This window comes from Hippopotamus amphibius, chromosome 8 (genome assembly GCF_030028045.1).
Source record: "Hippopotamus amphibius kiboko isolate mHipAmp2 chromosome 8, mHipAmp2.hap2, whole genome shotgun sequence".
NCBI lineage: Eukaryota > Metazoa > Chordata > Mammalia > Artiodactyla > Hippopotamidae > Hippopotamus > Hippopotamus amphibius.
The window spans coordinates 2,887,837-2,905,324 of record NC_080193.1 but is presented as its reverse complement, the minus strand read 5'-3'; the positions used below and the strand labels follow the sequence as shown (position 1 = coordinate 2,905,324).

General features: G+C 43.5%; 1 gene segment (V, D, J or C); it reads left to right on the top strand.

Annotated features, from left to right (window-relative positions):
• Positions 1-3,805: 3,805 nt before the first annotated feature.
• LOC130858467 (immunoglobulin lambda variable 7-46-like) lies at positions 3,806-16,333 on the top strand. The segment is given in 4 exon segments: positions 3,806-3,851; positions 3,944-4,126; positions 7,229-7,334; positions 16,015-16,333. Coding segments are annotated over 4 exon segments (654 nt in total).
• Positions 16,334-17,488: the final 1,155 nt, after the last annotated feature.

Genomic DNA, 17,488 nt, shown 5'->3' with positions numbered 1-17,488 from the left:
TGGATTGGAAGACAATATTGTTAACCTGTCAATGCTACCCAAAGCAATATACAGATTAGCTGCAAATCCTATCAAAATCTCAACAATGCTTTTTGAAATAACTGAAATATGCATCATAAAATTCATATAAGATCTCAAGGGACCGCCCCCAAATAGCCAAAACAATCTTGTAAAAGAAGAACAAAGTTGGAGATCTCACACTTTCTGATTTCAAAATATATTCAAAGCTACAATGTCAGGGGACTTCCCTGGAGGTCCAGTGGTTAAGACTCCATGCTTCCACTGCAGGGTGCAGGGGCACTTAGTTCCTGGTCAGGGAACTAAGATTCTGCACACCGCACAGCATGGTCAAAAAAAAAAAAAGAAAGACGCTACAATAGTAGGCCTATAGGTAAATAGAATCAAATAAAGAGCCTAGAAATAAACCTTTATATACATGGCCAAATGATTTTCAATGGTGCTAAGACCATTCTATCAGAAAAGGACAGTGTTTTCAACTAATGGTACTGGGAAAACTGGATATCTCATACATACAAGAGAATGAAGTTAGACCCTTGCCTTACACTAGATACAAAAATAACTCAAAAATAGACCAAAGACTTAAGATCTAAGAGGTAAAACAATAAAAAATCTTAGGAAAAAAATAGAAAAAAGTGTCATGATATTGGATTTGGCAATGGTTTCTTGGGTATGGAACCAAAAGTACAGGTAATATAAAAAAAATTAAAAATAGGGGTTCCCTCATGGCACAGTGGTTAAAGAATCCATCTGTCAATGCAAGAGACATGGGTTCAAGTCCTGATCCAGGAGGATCCCACATGTTATGGGGCTACTAAGCCCGTGCGCCACAACTACTGAGCCTGAGCTCTAGAGCCTGCGAGCCACAATTATTGAGCCCACATGCCACAACTACTGAACCCTGCGCACCTAAAGCCCGTGCTCTGCAACAAGAGAAGCCACTGCAATGAGAAGCCTGCGCACCGCAATGAAGAGTAGCCCCCACTCGCCACAACCAGAGAAAGCCCGCGCGCAGCAATGAAGACCCAAAGCAGCCAATAAATAAGTAAATAAATTTATTTATTAAAAAAGTTAAAAATAGATAAATTGAACTTCATTAAAATAGAAAATGTATGTTCACCAAAGGACATTATCAACGGAGTGAAAGGCAGCTCACACAATGGAAAAATGTGTGTGTGTGTGTGAAGCTTATATCTGATAAGGGATTACTAATATCCAGGCTATATGAAGAACTTAACAACAAAAAAATAAAACACAGGCAAAGACTGAATAGACATTTCTCCATACAAATGGGCAATAAGCATGTGACACAATGCTGAACACCACAAATCATTCAGGGAATGCAAATCAAAACCACAGTGAGATAGCAGTTTATATTTAGAATGGTATTACCAAAAGAATAGAAAATAACAAGTGTTAGAAAGGATGTGCAGAAGATGGAACTCTTGTGCCTTGCCAGTGGGAATATAAAATGGCGTAGCCACTGTAGAAGTCAATTTGGTGGTTTCTCAAAAAATTAAACATATAATTATCCAGAAATTTCACTTCTGGGTAAGTGCCCGAAAGAATTGAAAGCAAAGTCTCCGAGAAATATTTGTACACCTATGTTAATAGCAGCATTATTTACAATAACTAAAGGGTGGAAGCAACCAAGTATCCATCAACAGATGGGTGTATAAACAAAATGTAGGATACACAAACAATGGAATATTATTCAACCCTAGAGAGGTAGGAAATTCTGACACCTCCTACAGTGTGGATGAACCTTGAAGACATTCTTCTACATGCAATAAGATGGTCACAAAAAGACAAATCTTGTATGATTCCCCTAAAAGAGGTACCTAAAGCAGTCAAATTCATAGACACACAAAGTAGAATGTTGTTTTCCAGGTGCTGGGGGAGGGGACAATGGGCAGGTGCTGTTTAGTGGCTACAGAGCTGCAGGTGGAAAGGTGAAGCTTCTGGAGATGAGTGGTAGTGATGGTTGTGCAACAAAGTGAATTTACTCAGTGCCACTGAACTGTGCACTTAGAAATGATTAAAAGGATAAAAGTTTTGTTTTACTTTTTTTTCTTTTAAAAAGAGTTTTATTGAGATATGATTGGCATACAACAAACTGCATATATTTAATGTGTACAATTTGATATTTTTATTTTTAGTCATCTATTTTATACATATTAATGTATATATTGCAATCCCAATTTCCCAATTCATCTCATCCCAAACCCCACCCCCCAGCCACTTTCTCCCTTTGGTGTCCATATGTTTGTTCTCTACATCTGTGTCTCTGTTTCTGCCTTGCAAACTGGTTGATCTGTACGCTTTTTCTAGATTCTGCATATATGCGTTAGTATGCGATATTTGTTTTTCTCTTTCTGACTTACTTCCCTCTGTATGACAGTCTCTAGGTCCATCCATGTCTCTACAAATGTCCCAGTTTCATTCCTTTTTATGGCTGAGTATTATTCCATTGTACATATGTACCACATCTTTATTAAAATGGTAAATTTTATGTTATGAATATTTTACCACAATAAAAAAGAGGAAGGTTTCTATTGTGTGCTGTTTCTCTACTTTCAAGAGCAGTGAAAGGATACAGGATTAGGCAGGCGTGCCTGAGTTTCCAGGGTATGCTTCCTTTTATGCTGGCCTTGCGGCACCCTAACAGGCCAAGACACTTGGAGTTGCCTCATTACAGGTGACTCAGAATGATGTCATCAATGTGATAAACTGATGTGAGTTGGGATCCTGCAGCGTCTGAGGGTACCCAAGAGCACCCTCAATTCTGATACCAATTGCAAGTTCAGTTTTGATAATTCCCTAGTGGGACTCACATAACTCACCCAAAGCTGTTATATTCATAAATACAGTTTATTACATCAAAAGGGTACAGATTAAAATCCATCAAAGGAAGAGGCACTTGGGCAGGGTCCAGGAGAACTCCAAGTTCAAGCTTCCAGTTACCTTCTCCCAGTGGAGTCAGAGACAGTGCTGGCTTCTCCCGGGGAAGGGTTGCTCAAGTATACTTGGTAGACTCTAGTCTCCACTGAACTGGCAAAAAACCTACAACCCTCAGTTTTTGGTCATTTTTTAAAATTCTCTAAAGTAAATTATTAAAATAATTCTGATTAAGCCAGCTGTTTATTCAATGTGAGATTCTAAATTAATAACTCCAATACAGTGAGTTGTTCATGAAACAACTTGTTTAGTCATTCAAAACACTCAGATGAGAAATTAAGATCGTATAACACTAAAATTAAATTACAGACACTGGGGTGGGATTTCAACAACAACTAGAAAAAGAAGTATTTACAAATAGGACCGAGCTAAGAAGAGACAAGCAATGAATGTGGATTGGCCTGGGAAATACAGTTGCAATGTCAAAAAGATAAATCAACAGTTACTAGTACTCATTAAAGGAGACCACAAGCCCTCAGCATAGGGGGACCGCTGGGGAGCACTGTGAGTCTTCTCAGAGGACTCGAGGAGACCCCAGGGGTTCAGATTTAAAGGCACCCTGAGCGGTTTGTTCACTGGCCCCAGGGAATATCTTAGAGCAGCTGTTTCCTCCCACAGGGTAAATGCACAGCACACAGCCATCCCGGCCGAGCCCTGATGGTGCAGCTGCTCTCAGGGCTGGGGACCTGGGAGGGGCTCGTGGAGGGCTCAGGTGTGCCTAATGCACCACTCAAACACACCCCCTTCGTGCAGGAAGCTCAGTAGGGGATACGGAGCCCTCAGAGTCCAGCGCCCGCTCTGGAGCAGGGGTCCTTCCAACATCTGCACCATGGCCTGGACTCCTCTCCACCTCCTTCTCCTCACTCACTGCCCAGGTCCACACAGGTGCAGAGACCAGCCTTTGGAGGGATCCCTCTGCCTTTGTTCCTCTCTCTTAACACGTGTCTGTTTTTGTTTTTGGTTTCAGGGTCCAGTTCCCAGGCTGTGGTGACTCCGGAGTCCTCACTGACCATGTCCCCAGGAGGGACAGTCACTCTCACCTGTGGCTCCACCACTGGAGTGGTGACCAGCAGTCAGTAACCATCCTGGTTCCAGCAGAAACCTGGCCAAGCTCCCAGGACACTGATTTATAATACAAACAGTAAACCCTAAAAAGAGAAGAGCCATGGAGGGGAAATCTGAACTTTGTGTATAATTTCTGCCTACGTCTCCGACTCATATCTGAACCAGCGGTGTGGTAGGCAGTTCCCAAGAAGCCTAAAGAAGAACACAAGGACTGACTGGATCTGAACTACCTACCATCCAACAGGCAGGGTTTCCAATGTGAACCCAACAAAATTACTGCCTGCTTTAAAAAAATCAAAATCACTAGGAGAAATATAATGGAACCCCAGATCAATATGATGTAATATTCATAAAGTTCCAAATACAATCTCAAATTATTCAGCAGCAAGGAAATGTGAAAATGTGCCTATTTCCTATGAGACAAGATACTCAAGAGACAAATCTTGAGATGACCCAGATGTTGGAATTAGCAAACAAAAATTGTAAAGAAGGTATTATAATTACATCAAATGAAATAACATTCCTTAATTATGAGGACTTCTGTGCACTGTAGAATTTCCCTATATTCTCTTCTTTGCTTCTACCTAGCTATGATCGGCCGCCTCCAGCAGCTCTGACACGCTGCTCCGTCTTCTCCAGATACTCTGTCGTTCCTTCCTCCCCTGGCTGCAGGAGCCCTGAGACTCTGCCCACTTGTGACTCACTTTCCAGACCTGGGGCTCCTAGAGCAATGGTCATTTTGAGGGTGGTGGGAGGGGCAGGATTCCTGACCCTGGGGGTCAGCAGTGAATGAGCTGGCAGGCAGTGCCAGGTTGAGCCCAGTCTCTCTGGACCACCTGGACTCCTCTGTTGCACATGCAGAAGCTCAAAGAGCCTCATGGGTATGGCGGGCTCAGCCCCAACTCTGGTGGTTGCTCCCATTCCGTGGGGAACAAAAGATCCACCACACCCTTCCTCGTGGAGAGGAGAGGGGTCCATCCACATGTACAGAATTTGCAAGGGGCTCCCATTTTCTGATACTTATTCTTTTGTGGATCCTGCCTGTCCCAAGCACCCTTCTACACGGAAGGACACGAGCTCTGCCTGTACTCTTCCTCCAGGAACCCGGTGTATGGGCTTGAAAATGTGTCACCCAGTTCTCTCCTTCAGAGCCAAGACTCTCTTCCCTCCAACTTCCAGGAGTGCTGGCCACTGATAGCTAACAGCCGAGTCTCTCTCTCTGGTAATTCCCTGGCATTAAATGAGCTGAACTGCACGAAATTACATCCCCCACCCAGGGGCGGCCACGTCAAATGGATGCTTGTTTCCGGAGCACGAAGGCCCAGCTACCTGCCACAATTTGCAGTAAGTCTGAAGGACCCTCCTAGCTACATAAATCCGCATGGTGCCAGCTGAGGCCTCTATTGCCATTCCACTGCAGATCAGTGTCTTCCTCTGTGCCATCCTCTTCCCTCACTCCTTTATAGGTCATTTCCAATAAAACCCTTGCAGGAAAATCTCCAGGTCACAGAATTTTTTCCTGAGGAGCCCACCATGGAAGAGTTACTTCTTACATCGCCATTGATTTGGCAAATGCCTACTTTTCCATTTCTATCAAGAAAAAAGTTGGAAGGCAATTCATACGCATGGGATGGACTGACAATATAACAATGATGTTTGTCCCGGAGCTGCATTACCTCTTCTACTCTAAGTATCCCAAGGGACCTGGGCCATCTGGACATTCCACAGACCATCAGGTCAATCCGTTCTATTGAAGACATCGTATATGACGTGGCAAATACAGTAGAAACCTGGGTATAATAAGTGTTCTAAACAAACTCCGTACATCTTAGAGGTCCATCTCATCAATGAGGTTCCTAGGGGAACATCAGTCTGTGGCGTGGCAGGACATGCCCTCCAGGGTAAGACCAATTACTGCATCTCTCTGCTGCCACCCTTAAGAGAGAAGTACACACTTAGTTGGCCTCTTCAGCTTCTGGAAGCCTGTAACCCACTGCTGGGAGCACTGCTCCATCAGTTTACCAGGCTAGACAGAGGCACCTAGGTGTAAGGTGGCCCAGAGCAGACAGGTGCTCTGAAGCTATGAGGCACACGGCCCTGCCACTCGAGTCCTACGACCCGGCGCCCCGCGGCCCCCATGCCCCTGCGCACACACGAAGTATCTGACAAGCCCTAAGTGAAAAATCATAATGTAGCCTTCTAGTTTTCTGAATCAGCAGAGAATCAAACGCCATTCAGAAATCAATCCTGTCAACTATACCTCAATTTAAAAAAATTTTTTTTAATTAAAAAATAATTTAAAAAAGAAATTGAAAATTCTGGTGAAAGAAAGGTCAGTTCTGAAATGCCACCAGGCCCTGGTAGAGACCAAGCATCTGACCAGGGGACCGTCAGCTGCCTATGCACCCATGCCCCTGAGTGGGTTCCTGAGGCGCTGAGACAGCAGGAGAACCCAGGACCTCGGCTCCTCGACTCCACAAGCAAGTCTCATGTGAGTGAATTGGAGCAAAGAGGAAAGAGAGCCGCTGGTTCATCCAGGCTTCCCCTTCCTAAGACTCCTGCGTCCAGTTCCTGCGCGGGGCGCCCCAGGCACTGAACGAGGGCGTCCGTCAGCGATGTTCTCAGCACGGCCACTAGAGGGGCTGTGAGCCAGGGTCCGGGAAAGCAGCCGGCTGGGAACCGGTCCTCCAAGCTCCCAGGGACTCCCGGTCGGGGGTGGGGAAGGGCTCAGCAGCGGTGCGCTGGCCGCCTCGCCACGGCTCCCAGGAAGAAAGCGCATCTGCAGGAAAGCCCCGCCGTGCAGGCTGGTGGGAGTTCTCACAGGAGCCGCGGGGGCTGACTCTGCTGAGGGCGCTGAGGCAGCGCGGCCCCGGGAGTCTGCACCGTGGCCTGGGCACCTCTCCTGGCTCACTGCACAGGTCGGGGGGACATTGGGCTTGGAGGAGGCGGGGAGGGGGTGCACCTTCATACCCCTATGCCCTCTCCTGACTTTTGGTCTCTCACCTGTTTTCAGGGGCCACTTCCCAGGCGGTGACTCAAAACGTCCCTGTCCACAATTCCTGGAAGGACGGTCACACTCACTTGTGGCTGCAGGTCTGGGGCCGTCGCCACCAGTAACTATGCCCGCTGGGTCCAACAGAAGCTGTACCGGGCCCCCCGGGGTCTAATAGTGCCAGCACCCGGGTTACGGGGGTCCCTGCCCGATTCTGCAGCTCCCTGCTTGGAGACAGGGCCGCCCTCACCATCTCGGGGGCCCAGCCTGAGGATGACGGCGAGTATTATTGTGTCCTGTGGTTCAGCAACCATTTCCACGGTGACGGATGCAGGTGGGGAAGGAGAGCATAAACCCCCGGGCTCAGCCGTACGCTCTGCTGAGTGCAAAGCTCAACACAGGAAACGTGTCTGGTGTGTGACAGGAAATGTGTCTGGCGTGTGTGAATCTGCGGGGGGCATCCACTGAGATGGTGGCAGTGACCCCCACTTCCTGGTATTCTTGCCCTGGGTGATCCCCGCCCTTAAGTGGGGGCTGTACCAAGTGATGGGGCAGTGAGTTTGAGGAAAAAGACAAAAAGTACGGTTAATGAGATGGCAGTAACACATAGAGAGCTTTGTTTGGAACACTTAGAGAGGTGAACCTTTCAGGAACAGTAAATCTTCCAGAAACAGTGGTGCAGGGCCCAAACCAGAAGACGGCCTGGGGGGGGGGGGGGGGGGGAGTCGAGGGAGGGAGGGAATACGGGGATATGTGTATAAAAACAGATGATTGAACTTGGTGTACCCCACCCCCCAAAAAATAATAAATAAATAAAATTAAAAAAAAAAAGAAGAAGACGGCCAAGAACTCTCAGGCAGGAAGGGGATCAGAGAGGGGCTTACAAGCCTAGCACAAGTTATTCAGCAGCACAGCCAGGAGCCTCCAGGCCAGACAGCTACCAAGGGCAGAGCAGTCTGGGATCCTTTATAGCCCAAGGACTGCTCTCATTGATGACAAGCAAAAGTTAGGTGCAATTCCATGGGGTATGCAAAGCAGCCAAACTCTAAATGGCTAAACATATGCTTATTTGGTTTATATTTAAAGCAAACAGACATGCGAAATTTTTATTTCGGTGCACGCAGGCTTAAGCTCATGGCCGCAGACTTCTGTGAAGAAGTAAACAACACAGGGACCAGTATAGGGAGGCCATCTTTAAGACCTTTATGTAACAACTGGAGTCCAGCAAGTAGAACACGGAAATGATTGGAGGTCAGCTCTGATACTAGGTTACAAAAAGACATGCCTGTCTTGGTTGCCCTCTCTTGCTTTCTCTTGGATTGCTGCCCCTGGGGGAGCCTAATACAACCCCACCGAGAGGCCCACGTGGTGAGGAACCAAGGCTGCTCCAACCAAGCCTTCAGGTCTGTGGCCCGTTACGGACAGCTCACCTGCAACTAAATACTAAGCACTGTAGCAAGCTCTCAATCCTTTTTGGTTCCACTCCCAGTGCCCACTCCCCAGCATCCTCACTCCATCAGTATCATTTATTATTTTAAGTCCAGGTTGATACAAATTTTTTTTATTCTTCCTTTCTTCCCTCCTTTCCTTCTTTCTTTCCTCTCTCTCCCCCTTTCTTTCTTCCTTCCTTCCTTTTTACTATTTTTCCATGCTTCTTTACATAATAAATCTATAGGTTAATTCCTTATCCATAATCCCCACATCTCTTGTACTTCTTCACTTATTGATCTAGTTCAACAAGTATTGATTCAATTCCCACTGTGAGTTAGGCCTCGTTCTAGGTGCTGAGGACACAGAAAAATGACCTCACAGAGAATTCACGGTAAGTGGGAGAAACAGACTGGAAAGATAAATTATGTGGTGTGTGAGAAGGTGAGAAGTGCTGTGGATGAAAATAAAGCAGAAAGCAGGAATAAGGACTGGCATGGGGATACAGTTTTAAATTATCTGGTCTGTTGGCCACACGAAGATGATGTTTGTGCAAATATTTGAGAAGGTGAGGGAGAAAGGTATGCAGGGCACTGAGGACAACTGTAACTTGTTTGGTGCAAAAAATTCTCTTAGTTTATTATCAGGTTGGCCAAAAAGTTCGTTCAGTTTTTTTCCGTAAGATGGCTCTAGTAGCAAGCACTTTGTTGTCTTTAACTTCATTGAAAACAACTTTGTTAGATTTTATGTGACAGCTGTCATATCAGTGTGCATTTAAAAAAAAGACTGGGGCTTCCTAGGTGGCGCAGTGGTTAAGAATCCGCCTGCCAATGCAGAGGTCATGGGTTCAATCCCAGCTCCAGGAAGATCCCACATGCCGCGGAGCAACTAAGCCCGTGTGCCAAAAAAAAAAAAAAAAAAGACTTATCAGGGACTTCCCTGGTGGCACAGTGGTTAAGAATCCGCCTGCCAATGCAGGGGACATGGGTTCGATCCCTGGTCTGGGAATATCCCACATGCCGCGAAGCAGCTAAGCCCGTGCGCCACAACTACTGAGCCTGCACTCTAGAGTCTGTGAGCCACAACTATTTAGCCTGTGTGCCACACCTACTGAAGCCTGCGCGCCTAGAGCCCGTGCTCCGCAACAAGAGAAGCCGTCGCACGGAGAAGCCCGCGCACTGCAATGAAGAGTAGCCCCCACTTGCCACAACTAGAGAAAGCCCGTGTGCAGCGACAGAGACCCAACACAGCCATAAATAAATAAATAAATAAATATTAAAAAGAGACGTCAGAATTGGTGAATTTTTGTGTAGCCATTTTAATAATGAAGATGGAAGGAAAAAAAGCAACATTTTTGGCATATTATGCTTTATTATTTCAAGAAAGGTAGAAACATAACTGAAACACACAAAAAGATTTGTGCAGTGTATGGAGAAGGTGCTGTGACTGATTGAATGTGTCAAGTGGTTTGTGAAGTTTTGTGCTGGAGATTTCTTGCTGGACGATGCTCCATGGTCGGGTAGACCAACTGAAGTTGATAGCGATGAAATCGAGACATTAATTGAGAAGAATAAAGGTTATACCACATGGGAGACAGCCGACATACTCAAAATATCCAAATCAAGCACTGAAAATCATTTGCACCAGCTTGGTTATGTGAATCGCTTTGATGTTTGGGTTCCACATAAGCTAAGCGAAAAAAAACCTCCTTGATCGTATTTCCACAAGCAATTCTCTCCTTAAACGTAATGAAAACATTCTGTTTTTAAAAGAAATTTTGACGGGCGATGAAAAGTGGATACTGTACAACAACGTGGAATGGAAGAGATTGTGGGGCAAGAGAAATGAACCACCACCAACCACACCAAAGGCTGGTTTTCATCCAAAGAAGGTGATGTGTATATGGTGGGACTGGAAGGGAGTCCTCTATCATGAGCTCCTTCTGCAAAATCAAACGATTAATTCCAACAAGTACTGCTCCCAATTAGACCAACTGAAAGCAGCACTTGATGAAAAGCATCCGGAATTAGTCAACAGAAAACGCATCACCTTCCATCAGGATAATGCAAGACCGCATGTTTCTTTGATGATCAGGCAAAAACTGTTACAGCTTGGCTGGGAAGTTCTGATTCATCTGCTGTATTCACCAGACGTTGCACCTTCAGATTTCCACTTATTTCGGTCTTTACACAATTCCCTTAACGGAAAAAATGTCAGTTCCCTGGAAGACTGTAAAAGGCACCTGGAACAGTTCTTTGCTCAAAAAATATAAAAAGTTTTGGGAAAATCAAACTATGAATTTGCCTGAAAAATGGCAGAAGGTAGTGGAACAAACCAGTGACTATGTTGTTCAATGAAGTTCTCGGTGAAAACGAAAAATGTATCTTTTAATTCTACTTAAAAACCAAAGGCACTTTTTTGGCCAACCCAATACCATTATTCTTTATATCTTTGATAACAGTACATTAAATCTTGATGTTCTGTCTCATTGGTTCTAATTCCTGTTGCTAAAACGTTGATGCCGTCTTACAGTGAGTGCTTCTCTACAGCTGCCTGTTCACTCTGTGACCATCCCACTGGGGTATCAGCTATTCAGGCTAGAAAGCCACAAGGAGGGGGCACTAAACCCTGAGGCTTAGCCTGTGTTGCTCCTGCTGAATTTAAGTAGGGAGGCATGATCTGCCCAGGCTTTACGGTTGCGATTGCGGTAGAGTCCATGCTCTCCTGTTGCTGTGCCCCTGCTAGGTGACTACAGGCCCCATCCCTTTATCTTCTCCTGAGATTGATGTTATCATTTTTGTCCTGTACATGAAGGGCCTAGAGGGGGTTGAGGAGTGAAGAAACACTCCCCTGAGGTCTGCTGCGCTGTTGATTCCTAGCAATAGTTAGGCTGCAGCGTGCAGTTTGGCCTGAGCTAGGTTTGTTTTGTTTCGTTTTTCGGTCTCTCAGTGGAGATAGCACAGGCAGCAATCCAGCCAGGGTAGCAAGGGAGAGAGAGAAGAGCCAAACCCATATGCTCTTTTGCCAACGCTGGCCTCGCGAAGAAGCCTGGTCCTCTAGCCCTATGTCCCAACATGCTGCTTTCCACACATAAACAAGGTCTCTGCTGCGCCGCTTCCCCACCTGGCCCCCTTCCCGTTCCTTAAACATTGTTTGCGCGGGTCGGTTGCTTGGCCCTTTCCTTGGAGGATCACCCATGGATGAGCTGGGGGTGTGGTTTGCTGCCCTAACCCCGGCTCTCCCATTCGCCCCTCCAGCTCTCCAGGAGGGCTTCCCTTTCCATCCCCTCCTGAGGTGCTCTGCTTAATGTCAGGAAGGATCTTCCAACTGACAACTTCATACGTGCATACTGTACTTTTCATATAACTTTCCCCTCCCCATCAGTTTAAAGTACTGACATCTTCCTTCTTGAACATATCGTTTCCTTAAGTCCCATGAGAGGCTTCGCCCGTTTCTCTCTGAATTATCGGCTCTGTTTTCTTTTGCCTTTCCTCCTATCCAGGGCCCTCCAATCCTATGTCATCTAGAATGTTTTCCTAAACTACAAGTACGCTCCTGTCCCTTTCCCCTTTAGCAGTCACACACACACCAGCTAAAACATCAAGTCCAAACTCCTAACTGACATTCTCAGCCCTGTTTCAGCCTCAGTGACCCAAATTCTCATCCCCAGCCTGTGGCCCAGTCAAGTCACTTGTAGTTATCAGACGACACTTTGTCTATCTCCATTCTAGTCTTTCCCAAAGATCAAATTTCAGATATTCCCTCCTCTGGAAAGTTTTCCTCAACCTCTCCAGGCAGGTTTACCCCTTGCTTATTCATGTGTTATGATAACATATTTTCTGACCTATATATTTTTTTTCCCAGTCTCTTTTCTCAAACAAACTGTAAATTCTAAGAGGGTAGAATGTTTTCAATTCAGCTTGTGTTTGATAATAATTTTATAAGGTTGAATGAATGGATGAATGTTTAAATCCTTTAGTTTCCAAAGGCTCCATCAAGTCAGCATCTTCATGCCCGGAATCACACTGAAGAACATGTTAGTGGACAATGGAGAAAAAGATGATCCTTGTTACCAAGTGGCAAGGAACTTAGCTGAATTGTGCTTGTGTTCTAGTGCTTTGTGGGAGATAAAACTTGCAAGTGATGAAATTGGATATTTAGCTGAAGAGATTTCCAAGCAAAGTACTGAAGGAGTGGCTTGGATCCTCCTGGCCACTTAAAGTAAAATGAGGGAAAAGAGAAATAATGTTTTGGCCAGGGGGTGGGCACACCATGTGAAATGTGGGATCTTAGTTCCCTGACCAGGGATCAAACCTGCACCCCCTGTAGTGGAAGCACAGTCTTAAACGCTGGACTGCCAGGGAAGTCCTGAAAAAGAGAAATAATTGAACAAAGAATTGGTACGCAAAAAGGAACCAGAACCTAAAGATTTGGAGAATTCTCAGTCTATCTATGTTGCAAAAAATGAGAAAGCATTCTCCAGAGAGCACTAAAGGTGTGGCCAAGCAAACATCTGATAAAGTTGGTTATCACTGACTTAATCGGCCACCCCAGCAGGAACACTAAAGGCTATGGAGATGGGACAGAATGAAGGTGCAGAAAACTTGTAATATAAATCAGTTATCTTAAAGAGAGAAAAAAACCTAGAAATTATCTAGAGGGCTAAAAAAGAATCTGAGAACAGTTGTTATACTTTTTGATGTTTGAACAATGTGACTATATTATGTATTTCAAGTTTTAAAAATAATATATACTTCTAAAATAAAAATCTCACCTCAGATTGACCAGTGTCAGCCACAATGGCAAACTGGAGAGTGGGATAGTAACCCCATGACTATTAACTCGTTTTTATCTGTATTCCTTATAGAATATTTATGTATTCATAAATATTTCTATGTTCCATTCTCCCTGTGGTAGCCTCAAGATGGCCTGCAAGGATTCCCTACCCTCTGGCATTCCTGCCCAGATATGGTCAACTTCAGCGTATTATATCAAGGTTGGTCCGCAGTAAACAACATAAGTGATGGTATTTCACCCCTAAGGCAAGATCACAGCTTCTCCCATGCGCTCTCTTGGGTTACTCACTCTGCTACAGCCGACATGTCATGAGGACCATGTGACAAGGAACTGAGGCCTTCTGCCAACAGCCATGTAAATTTAGAAGCTGATTGTCTTATTCTATTCAAGCTACTATCACAAAAACCACAGACTTGGTAGCCTGTAAACAACAGAAATTTATTGCTCTGGAGGTTGGTTGGAAGTAAAAGATCAGGGTGCCAGCATGGTCAGGTGAGGGACTTCTTCCAGGTCACAGGCTTCTTGTTGAATCCTTACACTGTGGAAGGTGCTAGGGAACTCTGTAGGAACTCTTTTATAAGAACATTAATCCCCCTATGAAGGCTCCCCCTTCACGACCTAATCACCTCTCAAAGGCCCCACCCACTCAGTATTATCACTTTGGGGAGATAGGATTTCAATATGAATCTGAGGGGACAAAACACTCAAACCACAGCACTGATCCTCAGCCTCAGTCAAGCCTTCAGATGGCTGGAGCTCTGTCTTAACATCTTAATTGTGACCTTATAAAAGAAGCTAAGCTAATTCCAATTCCTGTAAGATAATAAATGTTTGTTGGTTTAAACTGGTAAGTTTGGGGTAATATTTTATATAGCAATAGGTAACTTATACTTACAAGGGGTGCGCTGCTGTAAGAAATACCTAAAATATAAGAGTGGCTTTGAAACTGGGCAGTGGACAGAAGCTGGGAGGACTTTGAGGGGAGTGTTAGTGCAAAAAACTATACCAAAACAAAACAAAAAACCCTGGCAAGTTTTGTTACTAGGAATTACTCTCGAATATTGAATGAATACTCTCAAATGAATATTTTCATACCTTTACCTTTTATACTATATTCATTTTGGGGGAACAGATTTCTAGAATTAAAACATTTTACGTTTTTTACCATACAAACAGAAAATATCTTTTTAAAAAATAACCCATGTAGTAATCTGAAAAGGATGTGTAAACAGACATGTCAGTGTATATACACACATACCCTCAGAGCTCCAAGGAAAACTTAATTCTCAGTAAACTATAAATTAAGACTAAAATATCCCACCTGCAAATTCTGAAATCTTTGGAATTAACTTACCAAAAAAACAGAGAATGAAAACTTTAATAAAAAAAAGAAAATATATGCATCCAAATATTTGGGATTCAGACAAAACTGTTATTTAAATTTAAATAACAGTAGGTAAATTCTTAAATCCTTTATTAAAGAAAAAATATTCAGTATCTTGTAATAACCTATAATGGAAAAAAACTAAAAAATATATATATTCATAACTGAATCACTTTGATGTACACCTGAAACTAACACATTGTAAATGAACTATATTTCCATAAAAAAATTAAAAAAAAAAAAGCTTTTAAAATACAAGGTTATAGAAAAAGAACAATCTTAAAGAAAGTAGAAGGTATATAATGAATTGAGACAAAAATATATAACAAAAATAAAACCTCTTGAGATAATAAAGCTAGGGTTGCTTCTTGGGAAAAAAAGTAAATCAGAAACATTCATAAAACTGTGGCAAATCTAATAATGGGAAGAGGAATTTAACTCCAATACTAGAAATGAGAAGTGGAATGAGATTCTGAGAGGATAATATTCAACTCCAAGTGGAATTATTTTTGTTTCAGGAAAGGAAGGCTTCTGATAGAAAAGTTGTGAATCCAGCCAAGCAAAACTTTGGGTTAGTGAAAGAAAGGGAAGGAAAGAAAGGGAAGGAAGTGAAGGCAGGGAAGGGAGAGAAAGAAAAGGGAGGGAGGGAGGGAGGGAAGGAAGGAAGGAAGGAGGGAGGGAGGAAGGCAGGTTGACTGTCTCAACAGATATTGTAATCTATCCAATAAACAAATCTCTTCAAATTCTAAAGATAGAAACAGAAATTCATTAAGCCATGTACTCTTTACCTATGATGGTAAAGCATTTCTAATTAAAACCAAGAACATGAAAGCCCATTTACACATCACTGTTTAGAAGTCCTGGCCAATGCAATAAGATTATAAATAAAACTAAAAATATGCCATGTTATTGGTGAAAAGACAACACAGTAAAAACACCTTTTCAAAAAAACCATTTTATTTCTATAATTGCTAATTTTTTACTTACAATTTTTGGCAACATTAATAAAATAAATTTCATCTGAAAGAACAAGCAAAATAGACAAGGAAATTCACAATGGGCAATAACAAAATAGTAATCTTGACAGATATTCAATATATTTGTAAACAAAACAAAGTGACATTGCCTTAAAAAAATAGAGGTATCAATAGAAAAACAGAGAAAGCTCCTGAAAGAACTCCACTCACTATTAATTGTCTTTTATTTGCAGGCACAGAAACTGACTCAAGCTAACTCAATTCTACTAGAGAAGCAAAGCCCTTGATGATTATCTCTTCCCAGCTTTTTGTGAAAACCTAGGAAATTTAGACTGAAAGGGAAGACTAGTGCGAGTGCGAGTGCGGAGACTTAAAGTGCCTTTAAGGAAGAGGAGGAAAAAGGGGGGCTGGGGAGGTGGGATGGAGATTTCACTGTGTGATTTTAACAACACTGGTGAAGCTCAATATACCAAAGGAAGTGTCAAACAATTGAGCGAGGTAGCAAGCCATGCATGCCTAGGGGAAGAGCATTCCAAGGAGCACAGCAGTTACAAAGTCTTTGGATTGGGAAGAAATGGAATTTGCTTGAGGAAAAGCACGGCCAGTGTGTCAAAAGTAGTGCACCAGTGGGGAAAGTGGCAGGCTAGCATGACAGGATGCAAGAGAGGAGGTAGTCAGGGGCCACATCACTGGAATTTTGTTGGCAATAAATAACAACTTGTACTCCTTAGGAGCATACTTTAGAGCAAACAACAGTAACAGTGCTGATAATACTAAGCAACCACAAAAATACAGAACTAAAACATTTCATATTTTTACCATAAAACAGAATAAGGGAGGTAAGTATGCAAAAGTCTGCACATCTATTTATACATAGAAGTTTCCACCTGAGACCGGAACACACACACACACACACACACACACACACACACACACACACACACACTCTCTCTCTCTCTCTCTCTCTCTCTCTCTCTCTCTCTCTCTCTTTCTCTCTCCCCCTCCACCTAAAGAAAGGGGTTCAAGATGAAATTTTAGCAAAGTGCTTTGGCCCAAGCAAACTAACTGGAAAGGCCTAGTAAAATTTTCAAAGTGCAAATCAATCAAGCATTGAGCAAATAAATACAACAGAACCTACACTCAGGAAATTATCTAAAATATGGACAACACACTCACACCAACTTTCGTTAACTGTAGTCCTTCCTCCTCAGTTCTAAGAGGGATGCTAACCCCTTGATGATTATACCTTTCCAGCATTTTGAAAGCTTAGAGAACTAGACTGAGGAGGGAAAAAAGGAGTGGGGAGAGATAAAGTACCTTTAAAAAGGAGGAGAAAGCAAGAGTAAAGGGAGAGATTTCTCCTGGCATAGGTCTACAGCCAGGATCCCAGATTCCTGGAGTGGTACACAGAGGCTGCTAGGCACCTGGGCTGGTGGTGGGTCAAGAACAGATGGCACTGAAACGTGCCTAGGGAGACACAGCTCCAGGAACCCACAGAGGCAGCCAGGGCTGCTGATGTTCAGGAACCAGTACTTGGAAGGTAGCCCACAGTTCTGTGAAAGAGCCCTTGGAGATGGCAAGTATAATCACAGATCAGATAGCTGGCTAGATCAGACGAAGGATAACATAACTCAATGACCTGATAATTATTGAAATAAGACATTTCTTGCACATTGGAGTGTGTCAAGACAGACCCAAACTCAATATTAGTTTGATACAATGGGAAATTACACACACAAAGAATTAACTAACTGTAATACATTCATGTCCAAGGCAAGACACAAAATTGCAAACTTCACAGGTTCAATTAGGGTAAGATATATGTAATCGCAAAAATATAATGAAAAGTCCTGTAATGGGTTTAATCAC